General features: G+C 35.0%; 1 protein-coding gene across 2 annotated transcripts in view; it reads right to left on the reverse strand.

The window, feature by feature from the left end:
• Window positions 1-15,079, reverse strand: part of PPP3CA (protein phosphatase 3 catalytic subunit alpha) — a 305,294-nt gene that overhangs the window by 76,200 nt on the left and 214,015 nt on the right. For both annotated transcript variants that reach the window (XM_059922488.1, XM_059922487.1), the window contains exon 3: window positions 1,019-1,143. In XM_059922488.1, the coding sequence (XP_059778471.1) occupies window positions 1,019-1,143 (125 nt within the window). The remainder of the gene's footprint in view (window positions 1-1,018; window positions 1,144-15,079) is intronic.

Here is a 15,079-nt window from a genome sequence, read left to right on the forward strand (position 1 = left end):
GAATAACCCCCCCAAAAAAGTTAGTATAATAGTTTAAAAACAAAAGCCATTTAGGAGTGACATGTTTTTCAACATTAAATATTCCTATAATAAATAAAATATTATGATGAAAATTTAAAAACCTAGAATCTCTTTAATAAATGATTATTATGAATGTATGACATTGATGTGAGACTTCAGTAAATTTGATTTCTCTCTTTAATTAAGAATAACTGTTTTCCTTTTTAACGTATTATTTCCAAGAGCACATATAATGTCAGCTACTATAGCATGAGCTCTGATTCTTTAAAACTTATTCTTATTTCAAACTATTTCTTTTAATAAATATTTAATGAGTCATTTCTATGTATGAAACACCATGTTAAGCACCAGAAAGAGCAAACATGTGAATGAAACAAGAGCCTTGTCTTTATTTTGAACGTAACTTCTACTTACCTGAAGCAGATGCAGTTGGGAGGCTGAGGAAGAACCTCTACTCAAAGGTTATCTGTTTTGTTTTAACTAATGATTTTGACAAATTACCCTAGTTAGATGACAGGTGCCAAAAAAGACAAAATATAGCAGCTGTCAGTGTACTCACACAGACTCATACACACAAATGCAGACACACACACATGCACTTGACTATCAATTTACAAAAATAACTTATTGTCTCATAATTATAAGACATAACCAGACAAACACATTCCTGCTTATTTAATCAAATTTGATTCATTGTCTCAACAGGAGATAGAATTATCTAGTGTCAAATATCATGCAAGTTTTGCAAAGTTGCAAATCTATAAAAAGTACAAAAGGCAAAATCTTACTATGAGCCATTTCCTTGGCATTTCTATGTAATAAAAAGCATATGAGAATCAACAGAAAATAGGATATGGAATATCCCACACATGTATGTGTATTAAAGTTCATTGTTAAAGACTAGGGATTTACTTAAGGCAATACATATACCACTTTATTTTGCTAAGATATTGTTGATCCATTACTGAGCAGCTAAGAAGAAATGATGCAGACTTACTTCGATACTGAAGTACCCTCTGTCTACATAGTCCCCTAAGAAGAGGTAGCGAGTGTTGGCGGGAGATCCGCCCACTTCAAAGAGCTTCATCAAGTCAAAGAACTGTCCATGGATGTCCCCGCAAACTGAAAGAAACAAAGAAAATTCATCTGATGGTTACATTTTGTTAAGACTCTGAATTAGACAATAAAATTACAAAATTTTAGAGCCAGAAGGAATTTAGAGGTCATCTTAGCCAAGACGTTCTTTTGCAAAACAGGAAAGTGAGACAGAAATTCCAAACTTAACTGGTGGCAGACCTGGCTTTTGCATCCAGTTCTACCAATTCACAGATTAACTGGAAAAATAAAGATAATAATAACAATAATGGCTATTATTGTTGTACATTTAACAATTCTGCACCAGACACTGTGCTAAGAGATTTCTACACATTTTATAGTCATGGGATAGGATTTCCTTTTGCAGATTAGTCAAAGAGAGGTTCAGAAATTTGACATAATCTATATACTGAAGTCTAAATATGTAACTACTGACTCCTGAAGAAAAGGAAATGTTGATACACATTATAAAAACTGTATTGACTCTAAAATGCCATCAATTATAAAACACATCATTATTTTATGTACCACTGAGAAAGAAAAAAACTCCAATTTAATTTAAATTTATATTATAAAAGAGCATTTTTGTAAGATGTACCCTGGTATCGGATGTCAACATTTTTTTTAAATTGTGAAATGAAAAAAATCCTGTAAAACTGTATAAATAATGACTGGGAATTGACATTTCTTAACTTTCTCACCTTCTCTTTTAAACCAAAATTCTTAAAACCCCTTATTCAGTACTTACTATTTCATTTACTACTTTCAAAGCCCTAAAAAAATAAATATTATCTCCATTATGGTTATGTGGCTAGGCGAGATCACTGTTAAAAATGAATGATACAACTGAACTGAACTGAAAAAAAAAAAAGAATGATACCGAGTTTCAATTCAGATTTGTCTAATTCAAAGCTTTTGCTGTCAACCATCATGTTATAATATCTTTGACATTTATATGGTTTATACATGTGTATATATTTACTACCTTAAGACAATTTTATGCTTGAATGATGAACGTGATATGGCTGTTTCTTTAATGCTAAGAGGTTCATAGAATGAATGTTATCAGTGAATAGGAAATCAAGAGGCCAAAGGATGCTATCTTAACACATTCTATGCTGTAATCACAAGCAAGCTGAAATGTTTTAAACCTCATTCCTTTATCTGATGAAGGCTGATAGAAAGAAAAATGAGTCAAAGGAGTTCATTGATGAAAAAACTATAAAACAATGGCTGAATAAAAATGTCATATAAATCCCCCTTCTTACCATCAAGGAACAGCTAGTAAGGACCCAGAGTTCTGTAGGTCTGAAACAGGTACAGGTGGACTCTATTTTAGAATACCTGCACTCGAAAATCTTAGAACCTATCAAAACAGATATAAATTACAAGGTGCTAAGTCATTCTTTCTGCAAATTCCAATCCCATAGGTTCTTCCCTCTCATGAGCAAGAGATACACAACACAAATACCAGAAACATATTCTTCCACTTCTGAAATAATATCATGCTAGAAAATTGTTTATAAATAATCATTTTTATTCTTACAGTTGAGTATTTTGCAAATGGGTCCTTATCCTGGCCTAGTGAGGAATTTGGTTTGTGAGAGACATGTCATATACTGAATTTTAACCAAAGGGAAAGAAATAAAGGGCAACAAGTGTCATGGTTCAAACACTGCCGGGTACAGATGCCAGTACCCACTTTGCGGAGACTTGCATGCTGCACTTAGAGCTGTGAAAACTGATGTTAATAATAATAATAATAATACAACTAAAAATAAGTAGATAATAAAACAATCCTTAAAACTTAAATGGACTAATAATAATAATAAATCCATTTAGAAGACTGAATTAGTATATCTCGTATTACTAAATTTTTAAGAAGGCAAGGATAAACTTATTAGTTAATAAGTAATAAGATAATTGATCTTCCACTGATTTATCCCTTGAAATTATAGTTGGTATGGCTTACTTATCACAGGTTTCTCTCAAATGGCAGGCATTTTTACACCTGTCATGTGTATGTTTCAAACCAGAAATTACAAACCAAGAAGGTATGGCTGGAAACCAAGCCTTTCTTTACATGCCCTCCATTAAGCTCAGAAGTTGAAGGAAGGAACTTCAGGGAAAGAAAGTATGAAGCAGGGTGCTTTGTTCCACCTGAACTGACGCAGCCCTGTCAAATGTGAACGCCTGTGACCAGGACACTTCCTTGCCACTGTCCCTCTCTCTATCCTGGATCCTATCAGAGGGATAGGATCCTATCAGAGGGTCAATTATGGGGTAAGGCTCAGGGAAAACATGAAGCCAGGTGATGGGGTGGGATGGAGGATTCAAACATTATTTGGAATTTGTATTATAGTAGCAAGTTTAATAATCATATTTTTAGGCTATTATTAAAAGGTCCCCTAGTCAAAATGGGTGTAGTATTAAGGCTATTAGAGGCAGTGTGGTACAGCATTTAACGACCTAGACTTTGAAGCCAGACACTCAGGCTCCAATCCTATTTACTACCTGAGTGCTTCTGGGTAAGTTACTTAACTTCTCTGAGCCTCAATGTATTCATCTATAAAATGGGATGATATTGGTACCTTACCCTACTGGGCTATTGAGAGAATTAAAGGTATTAATAATGTACTGGGATTAGGAGAGTTCCTGGAACCTGATACGAACTTGATAAATGTTATATCAAAGTGGCATTTCAAAATAGTTGTATCTAAAATATCAAGGTACCAGAAAGAATGGGATTCTGGTGCTTGGGGTTGGGGAAGGAGGAGTGAAAGGCATTCTGAAGCATCTTCTTCACCATTCCCTCCCCTCCTATCCTCTCTTTCCTTTTTGATTCCTCCATTTCAATTCCTGGCCATGGCTGAAAATTCAAGGATCATTATTTTTTATACCTCCATGTCAATGATAAATATCAAGACATTAATTCAGGTTGTGGACCATGGGTCTGGAGTTAAGTGGTTTTAGCAACTGACATACAACTGTAGCACAATCTGGCAACCAGAACTACACAATATTATAAATAAATGGGCTCTAGACAATGCAAACATTAAGGATAACTTTTGTTGGACTACAGAAGTACATTACTGTGAATGCAATTTTATAAAAACTGAAAAGTAAGCTCTTCTTTTTGGCCTACAGTAACTTTGTGATGGGAGAATCTCAATGATTTACAAGATCAGCACAATTATTGGGTCTTGGCTTGACGATATGAAACAGCAGAGAGCAACTGCTGTAAAGTTGGCATGGAAAACAAAATAGCCTGAAATTCAGTTACTTGTATGATGGCCACATCATCACTGACTTTACTTTAGACCAGCCACGCAATTCAAATCATACTTTTCCAGTAAGGACCTCTTATGACAATGTCCAGCAAAGGAAAGCAACTTGCACATACAATCATAAAAAATATGCAAAGCCCAATGAAAGAAAACAGTAGTTCAAATAAAATACACCTGAAAAATTGAGATATTTTTATTAAGAGATATAAGGATTTCCCAGGTCAGTTTAAGTTAAAGCTATTTAACTTTTAAAAAAAATAACCTACCTATCTATCTATCTATCTAGTCACCATCCTATTGCCCTTCTTGTTCACTAGATGCCAGTCTTCTCTGTCTCAAATAAGCCACGTTTCTTTCTTGTATTTTCACAGGCTGACTCCTTTTCATCCAACAGGTCTCAGTTACATGTCAGTAGTGTTAAGGAGGTCTTTCTAATAAAGGAGCTACCGCTCTCTAAAGTCATTCTTCTTCCCATTAACTTGTTTTACTTTCTTCATCCTACTTATTACTCTCAGGAATGATCTAGCTGATTAATTTGCATGCCTGTTTCTTCCCTGATTCTTCCCATTGGAATGTAACCTACATGAGGACTATAATCTGCGTGAAGCCATCAGTTTTGTTCACTGACCAGGTGGAGAATAGCGCCTACCACCCAAAAGGTACACGAGAAACGTGCTACCCTAGGATTCTTCCACTGGGCCTGTGCTGTGCTGAATTTGGAAATCCATTAACTAAGAAGTCAAGGTTTTGAGGGGCCTTTGGGATTGACAGAGTTGGACAATAGTTGGAGTTTGCTTTGGTGGAAGCCGAAGGTCTTCGACTGGTCTGAGATGGTGCCTGTGTTAAGCCTTTAAGTCACAGCTTTCGAATTAGTGTGCGTCAAGACTGGGGGAGAATGTGGGAACTCCACACGGTTTACGGTGGTTTCTTTACCTGGTTCTACATCAGTAACACTTGGGAAGCTTTTGAAACTACAGATTCCTGGGTCCTGAATCAGAATCTCCAGAGATGCAGATTTATAACAAGCTCTTCGATGACTCTTACCTAGAGAGTAAGACTAAACAGACTTAGGCTTCTGACCCTCTGTCTCGGCACACACAGCCCTCATTCTGCATGCTTGTGCAGTTCCCCTCACAGGGTTCACATGTGGGGGAGATACACACTGGAAAGGCAACTTCATTCGATGCTAATTCCAGGTTGGTGTGAGATCGGGATTTCCTATTATGTGAAAGGATAATATTGAAGTGATTGTTTGATAGAGTCTAGGATAGAGGAATGAATCTAACAAAGGTAATAACAAAGAGCAAATTTACTTGTGCCTTTGAATGTGGCTATTGCTCAGGTCTTGTGCATTGCAGCGTTCAGATAAAGGATTTATCCCAAAGTCCTAATATTTGGGAACATTTACTATTTTAATATCAAACATCAGGAAGAAAGTGATCTCCATACTGAGGTATCCATACTTTGGTACCCAAGAGGATGGAAGGTAGGGCCAGGGCATCACATAGAGGGACGGGTACTTCCATGTGATGGTAAGTGAAAAGTATAGCCAGGTAACCTTCCTTCTTTGTAATGCCGTGGCCCGCACCTTCCATTCTCTTGGGTACCTAACACATTGGTGTCCAAAGAGAAGTAAGGTACAACAAATGTCAGCTAATGAGGCAAACCATCTGCTTGGCTCTAATTCCCCACGAGGCTAGGTCCTTTCAGCTTCAATGTCATTGGCTTTAACAGCACTTCTAGAACAACGAGGCTTTGACAAATTCCATTATACCTTCAAGGCAAGCTCATTCTTCACCAAATACTCCTGCTTCCCATATTCCCCTAGCTTCCCATTATTTGCTTCTCATTTCCAATGAAACACGGGTGGTGGGCAGGAACTCAACTAGGGGCTAGCTCTAAGAGACCTATTGATATTGAAAAAGCACCAAAAACATAGGAGCACAGTACAGGTAATAAAAGCACTCCTAGTCTCTATGAAATATCCATCCATCTGGCTGAACATTCAAAAAAATATATATCTCCAATAGATTATTACCAGAATTGTATATATTTCCATCACAGATGTATAGTTATGGCATTGAATGAAATTAACACATCAAAGATAACGAAATAAAGCCTACAGGTTTTTCTCTGGACCATTGCTACCCTCCTCCATTAGCAATCTGATGCAGTCCTCCACTTGTTTTTATACTGGACAAGTAAGAACTACCAGGTACACTGAGCAGTTGAATCTATTTGTTGAGAAGGTGGTAAGGTTGTCATTATCATCTTCTTGGTCCCTTCTCTAAGTCAGGTGACTAAGTGGTTTTGAATCTGGCTGTTCTAACATCCTCAGTACAACCAAATGATGCAAGAGGGATCAACATTCTGCAACGCTTACACATTTATTTCTTCATTCTCGTCTACTATCAGGAAAAACATAAATTATGCCTAAATAACCAACTACTAAGTAATACCTAAGCAAACAATTACTTTTGAGTAATTGCCTTTTAATATTCCTTCCCTCCCCCAGTAACTCCTAACCCACAGTAAATAAAAGTTTACTGGAAATGATTCTCACACAAGAATGGTCTCAGTAACTTTTGATCTAAGTCTTCTGAAGAGGAGTACAGAATTTTAAAGGGGGACCTAGAAAACATACAGAAAGCCTTTGTCTTTGTTTTTTAGGGAAGGAAATAGCTTTTATTTCTCATATCATTGCTAGAGAGCTAGTTATTAAACTTTGAAATCACAGACTTAGGAGGTTAAAGTATATATAAATATAAACATAAATTTAAATGTGTGTGTGTGTGTCTGTGTGTGTGTGTGTGTGTGTAAAGCCACCTACCACAAAGGAGGAATTATTTGGAGATTAGTGGTCAGTGCAGCAGTTAGGGAGTCATTAAACAAGTTCAAGACTTTACTCACTGTAGATTACAGCAAAGTAGTGCTAAAGAGAAACGCAATAAACAGCTGGGGCAGGAACAAGGGGCTCTTTGTAGTTAGCTGAGAAAGCTCTTGGGATCTACAAACTAGACAATGAATCAGTCACAGAGCGAGTCTAAGAGTCCCTAGAACTGGCACAGTGCTCAGGAGAGAAGATAATAGTCAGCATATTGAGGACAAACAGCCCCTTGAGAAAATAATCTCAAGGATGGAGGACAAGTTGGAAAGATAATCACAACCAGGACCAAGCCTAGGCCTTGCATCTCCAGACTAACAGAAGTACTGCTAACTCTCTGTTGAAAAGGTGCTCAAAAGAACAACCCTGCATACGTTATATGTGTAATCAAGTATGCATGTCTGAATCAATTTAGTGATTCTGCAAATAAGTATACTCATATTATGATTTAATTATTTTTTCAAAGAATTCCATTGTTTTCTAAATCCACATTGGCAACTAAATCACTACATTAGAAAATGTAAACAATAGAACGCACCGAACATATTAGGATGAAGTCCCAGTATAATTGCTACACAATTGATAGCTTGAAAAGAACTCTGCTACAGCTGCCATCCAGAGTGGAAGACATATAAAGAAACGTAAGATAAAAATACATACTTTCATATAAAACTGCTTAGTATAGCTTTGAACTAATGCTCAGACTTATGCATTTGGCCTTGTTTACTTGCCTATATTAAAGGAAATCCAAAGAAAATCATTGGGTCAACTTCTTACTGACACTAAGCAAAATTTTTATAATGTCATAGAATTCCAGTTTAAAGAATGCTTACAGAAAACAACAATAACAAATCAGTCAAATAATACATTGCAGGTGAAAATAGATTTTTCACGGACTGGCATTTCAAAATTGCATCAGTATTATGATTTAGAAGTCAAGTGCTTTTAATTCTTGACTCACTGTTTATTTTTCTATAAAGATCTTTTAGTTCCTCCAAAATACTGGCTTTTATCATCGTGGAAGACGTGCATGAAGTAGAATAACTACCTCTACACGTTTTTGCAGTTCACATGAAACTAACAGGTTGTAATTTTTCTTTTAGAGAAGACATTACTGAATTGCTGAGCAATTTTCACCATTAGAATTCCACTCTCCTTTCAACTTCATTTACTTCAACCCAATATTTTTTCCATAATAGACACATTTTTCCAAGACAATAAAAGTTCTAATGTTAAGGAACTAATATTATGTCTAATTCTCAGCATGAGGAGATTAACCTATTAATTTACTGGTTTGGTTTTTGAATTCTTTATCTGCTACACCTTTTTCTTTTCCAAAATCTGCAATTTTGCAGAGAACGATCTTGCATTTAGAGGTTTTGTTAGATGTTAAACACAGTGGGTACCACAAGTACGTATCTGTTTCCCCCTGTAGACAGTCCAGGCTTATGTAACTTTAGTGGATGACAAGTTCAAGTACAAACCAGCCAGCCCGAATATGCGTGATTCATTAGCAGAATGTGTAAACTTCTGAAATCAGGCAATTACTGAGATAAAAGTGAGTTTCATTACAGTATTCACTAAACATCTAGAAATCTTCATCAACTGTAAAATAAACTAACCAAGAAAAAAATAACAGGGGTCTAATTCATCAAAGAGGTATACTGAAAAATAATATTTTCCCCAGAATGAATATTATTTTTCAAATGTTAAATATGTATTAGGTACTTTATAAAACACAAAATATGAATTCTGAACCAGGGCTTGATAGTATAAAATGATAATGAAAAGTCTCTAATTAATATTTCCTAAAAACTGTATTTTTTCTTTTAAAATCCTTGAAATGTCAGTAATGAAATTAAATACAAAACAATAACAGCACCAGTGTAGATTAACAGCAATAATTTCAAACATTTTCTTTATATTTATGATGCTTTTTTACAAAGATAAACTGTTAGCCAGCGTTAATGAGAAATGTAACAGGACAACTGAAAAAACAAGAATGGGATATACTGTAGATTACAATAGATAATAAAATCACAACAATCCAGTACTAAATATGAATACTTCATGAATCCCCTAAATCTCAGTTTGTAACTATAATTACATGGAAAGAAACTAGAAGAGTCTGCATTTTTAAACTGTTTTATAGAAGGACCAAGCATACACAGCACCATGGTAAATCCACTGTTTATCCCAATCAGCAGAAAAATCAATGATTGAAACACATATTTATTTCTTATCTTAAAGATGAGTTTTCTCACTATCGAGATTTTTCTTATTTTGTTCACTGGAAGAACTTAATCTATTGAATAAGAATGTATTTGTTCCATCTGTTATCACTATTTTTCCATTTCAGCACCAATCCAGATTTTAACAAAATGCCTAACTGTTAAAGATTCATAATAACATTATGGAATTATTTTAAGTCACAGTCATGGCAGTGACAGTAGTAAATAATAACAATAAGTAAATATGTACAATACTTATAGCGTTATTTAAATTTGGTCATCATTATGTTCATATATCCAAGTTTGATCAGTCCTGGAAACTATCAGTTATTTGATATGTGGATTTACTTACATTATGTAGTTCACTAAACCCTTGATTGTCATCACCAGACAATAAAGAGTACTGGATGAACTATGAGATGATATAATTTCAGCCAAATATAAATAAACTTGATATCTTATGTACTTATATATATTTATTAATAAACGAGAGATTGTTCTCTTCACTTTTTGAAATACTGATGCCAGGTTTCAGGTCCTATGAACTCCCTCCAGGACCCTAAAAAATGGGCTCTCACTATGGTAATCAGACCTAGGGGTTACAGATCTATGCCTTAGCATTCCCATCTTAGGTCTTCCGAACTGATATTTCTGGAGGGGTGTTTTTACGTTTTGTTTTGTTTTTTTAATTGTCTGGGAACTGTGGCCACAGTATACTTTCAATTCTGGCTTTTTCCTGGACATGTTATTTCTTCCTGGGTGAGAGGCAGTAGCGTGTAATGGTTGAGAACACAGTCTATGAAGCTAAACTGCTCAGTTTCATAACTGCTGTTTGTGAGTTTTTGCTTTGTATGTGTATTCCTCCTAACTGACCTTAATCAGTAAGCTGTGGCTTTTTAGCTAATCATTTTCTCATTAATTCTCCCTGAATCAGCTTTACCATCTCAAGAAAGCATGGTCTCTTCTAATATGCTTTTCCCAATCTCCTCCTTACACAGTCACACTCTATTCTTTTTTACTGCAATTCTTCAGTCTTTGACTATCTTGCCCTATAAATCGCCACTTGTGTAACTAGGACAAAGAACTTCATCTGTGTAGGAGGCCTCAGATGGCTCATCTATAAGGGGCTTCATAATAAACCTTTTTAAAATAAGTTTTTAAAAATTAAATGAAATAGTATAAGGGGGGAAAAAGGCTCAGCACGCTGTGGCACACGCAATGCACTAACACAAAGTGAAATGGCAGACGTGGCCGTTGTTCCAGAGGTTGTCTACCTAAGAAACATCTTTGCCAGATTTAGACAGATGATTGCAGTACCTGTAGTCAATGCAGCCATAAATAAAACATACAAAAAGTCGTTCTATTTTCTTCCACTTTTTATCCAAATGTATGCTATCATATGTTGAAAGCTGTTAAGGCTGAAATCAAATAGACTAGGCCTCATGTCCCACAATTTCCATTTTTTTAAGAGTGGAAATATCTCCAAATGGCTTTAGTGATATTACCCATCTTTCAGCCAGTAACAGCACCATGACGCGTTTCCAGTTAGCCTTATTTTCTTTTGTAGCAGAGCTCGTTTACAAGACCACTCTGTTCCTTGGCTGTGTAATGGCAGTAATGTTTTAAAAGCTGAAAGTGACACGGTAAATAGAAGAAATGTAAGGTATTTCACCAAATGGATTTTTAAAAAAACTACTCTTCTTAGATTTCTGGAAAACTCGGTTAAGAAAAATCTTCTGAGTAGGAAAAAAGTGAGTCATCTCTTATTCTTGTCATGATACTCATCAAATTTTGACAATTTAAAAGATTATTTTGTTTTTAATATTTTTAAAACCCAAGGAAAGCAAGCTAATGATATTTAATTCTAAAGTCCACTTATTCATCACTAATTTGGCAATTACAGGCAGTGGGGATATTCGTAAAAGGGTTTTTACCTACCACTGACTTTCAAGTAGTCAGCTCTATTTATGTCTACTAGTAAGTAAACAAGGCTAATAAGTGCTATTCCTAACCGATAATACTTAAATGACCTGATGGAAAGAAGGATTATGTGCTACCATTTCGTCAGTAAAAACATATGTTTATTTTGGTACATGACTCTTTTTGAATTATGGTTTTCTCAGGGTATATGCCCAGTAGTGGGATTGCTGGGTCGTATGGTAGTTCTATTTTTAGTTTTTTCAGGAACATCCATACTGTTCTCCATAGTGGCTGTATCAATTTACATTCCCACTAACAGTGCACCCTCTCCAGCATTTATTGTTTGTAGATTTTTTGATGATGGCCATTCTGACCGGTGTGAGATGATATCTCATTGTAGTTTTGATTTGCATTTCTCTAATGATTAATGATGTTGAGCCTTCTTTCATGTGTCTGTGGGCAATCTGTATATCTTCTTTGGAGAAATGTCTATTTAGGTCTTCTGCCCATTTTTGGATTGGGGTGTTTGTTTTTTTGATATTGAGCTGCATGAGCTGCTTGTAAATTTTGGAGATGAATCCTTTGTCAGTTGCTTCATTTGCAAATATTTTCTCCCATTCTGAGGATTGTCTTTTGGTCTTGTTAATGGTTTCCTTTGCTGTGCAAAAGCTTTTAAGTTTCATTAGGTCCCATTTGCTTATTTTTGTTTTTATTTCCATTTCTCTAGGAGGTGGGTCAAAAAGGATCTTGCTGTGATTTATGTCATAGAGTGTTCTGCCTATGTTTTCCTCTAAGAGTTTGATAGTGTCTGGCCTTACATTTAGGTCTTTAATCCATTTTGAGTTTATTTTTGTGTATGGTGTTAGGGAGTGTTCTAATTTCATTGCAGCTCTATTTACAATAGCCAGGACATGGAAGCAACCTAAGTGTCCATCAACAGATGAATGGATAAAGAAGATGTGGCACATATATACAATGGAATATTACTCAGCCATAAAAAGAAACGAAATTGAGTTATTTGTAGTGAGGTGGATGGACCTAGAGTCTGTCATACAGAGTGAAGTAAGTCTGAAAGAGAAAAACAAATACCCTATGGTAACCCATGTATATGGAATCTAAAAAAAAAAAACAACAAAAAATGGTCATGAAGAAACTAGGGGCAAGACAGGAATAAAGACGCAGACCTACTAGAGAATGGACTTGAGCATATGGGGAGGGGGAAGGGTAAGCTGGGACAAAGTGAGAGAGTGGCATGGACATATACACACTACCAAACGTAAAATAGATAGCTAGTGGGAAGCAGCCGCATAGCACAGGGAGATCAGCTCAGTGCTTTGTGAGCACCTAGAGGGGTGGGATAGGGAGGGTGGGAGGGAGGGAGACGCAAGAGGGAAGAGATATGGGGATATATGTATATGTATAGCTGATTCACTTTGTTATAAAGCAGAAACTAACACACCATTGTAAAGCAATTATACTCCAATAAAGATGTTAAAAAAACAAAACAAAACAAAAAACATGTTTATTTGTTATATGAGGCATATTTGGAAATGGGATTTTTAATTCTTAATTGAGTGATTATTAAAAATACATGAACCACACAGACATGTTAGAACACATTGATTTGAAAATTAATTAAGAAAAAATATTTCCAGGAACATGATTCTGACAAAGGCAATAAGCCTTTTTCTTAATTCTGCCTAGTTTTCCTCTATCATTTCCTTGTCTATCTTTCATTAAGCAGATATTCCAGAATATCTGGGAAAAAATGAATAAAACATTGAAATATGAAATATTTACTAAAAGCACTGTATTAAAACGATAAATAAACAGCATCAAAGGCTGAGTACTTTTTACTTGTGTTCAATTATACTGCAACAGTGAAGAAATGGAAGGCATGGAACTTGGTCTCAAGAACTTTAGAGCACACTTGAGAAGACATACATATACAAAATGGCATGAAAAAGTACTGGCTTCCTGACATCTGAGTATTTCCCTCTCCATCTTGAAACATCTGAGCACTAACTCATGGTCAAGAAGTATGGGTTTAAGACTTAGGTCTCCCATCCGGGCAAATCATTTCATTGCCTGTTTACCACCTGTCAAATTTCTTAACAGAGGGAAGAACATATAGTTTTTCTAAAAATAAAAGTCAAATTATAAATAATTTACATTTACCTTTAGTAATGATATTTTTATTTTGAAATTTCAAATTCATTAAGAAAGGGTAAGAGATTGTTTTATGTATTCAAAAGGGGAATCAATTAAAATTTTTAAAAACTTTTACTAGGTTATCGCAAATTTCTATGTCAGAACTAATATTCACTCAATTGAAGACTTCTCTTATGGGGCTGATTGTATTCCACAGTGATACAAACCATCAATTTTGTTAATCTTTATGAGTAAACATGGGTCACAGTTACCTAAATTGATTGAAACCATAGCATCCATAAAGTCTTTGTATATTTTGTACATTTACATATGTGCTTGTCACCAGTTTGAGCATGAATCATGTCTCATGTTTCTTGTTTCTTTAGCATTTGACACATAACTAATTAAATTATGCAAAAATCATGTTTTCCTAACATGTTATATATGGCATATAAACTGAGCCATCATTGCAAATTAATGCAGGTGTTTGGAAAATAGAAAATAGCTGCTGATAACTCCTCATAACTTGTGATTCATTAGTAATCATAATTTCAGATTTAGTTTAATTTTCATCAATTAGAAATGATGAATGTTTATTATATATTTGAATTGCTAAAAAGACCAATCAGGATTATCAATCAACCTTTTTCTTTCCCTTGACAAAATATAAAAAAACTGAAAAACATGTTCATAACGTGTTTGGTGAATTACTAACTAGGTGACTTTTACTAGGAAAAAGTTTGTTTTATAAAACCACGTAACTTCAGGTTTCATTTCCTTATAGACCTACTTCATTAAATTTCCAGAACTCTTTCCATCTTCTATATTCCTTATTTAATGTATTTTAAACAAAAAATTTTAAGGTTCTTAATACAGAGGCTTTTTAAATATGAAATGTCTTTGTTATTAGTCACATCACAAATTCAACTACATTTTACAAAAGAACACTTGATTTCTCCTAGGATGATTTGGTACTTTATACAGAGAGTTCACATGTCAGATGGGACAAAACTGTCTATAATCCCAAACAACAGCTAACTTCATAATCGAGGATATTTTATGCAGTCTTAACTAGCAGGTAGTTAATAAGTATCTCCGATGTGTCAGGTGTTATGGTGAATGACAAATCAGTCATTATTCTTTCAAACTGGTGGGAAGACAAGCTCATACAAATATGAAATAAAGAATAATATATAATTTTATACTAAAGGAATATAAACACAATTAATTCCCTCATGAAATATAAAGTATACTTGGGATATAAGACTTACACATATGAGTAGGGACCAGATAGGGATAAAATCTCTGTGTCTTATGGATGTTTCCTGGGAAGTGGTTAGAAGCCAAAAACATGGGGCTTGAAAATGTTTGCCGAGGCAGGCATGGCAAATATGATCCTTTCCTTCTGTTTCATGAATAAGGAACTTTCCTCTTAGCAGTGCTAAGTCATCCTGACCACTTCTGACCTTTCCCTCGCGAAGAGTAAGACC

The sequence above is a fragment of the Balaenoptera ricei genome, chromosome 5 (genome assembly GCF_028023285.1).
Source record: "Balaenoptera ricei isolate mBalRic1 chromosome 5, mBalRic1.hap2, whole genome shotgun sequence".
NCBI classification, from domain to species: Eukaryota; Metazoa; Chordata; class Mammalia; order Artiodactyla; family Balaenopteridae; genus Balaenoptera; species Balaenoptera ricei.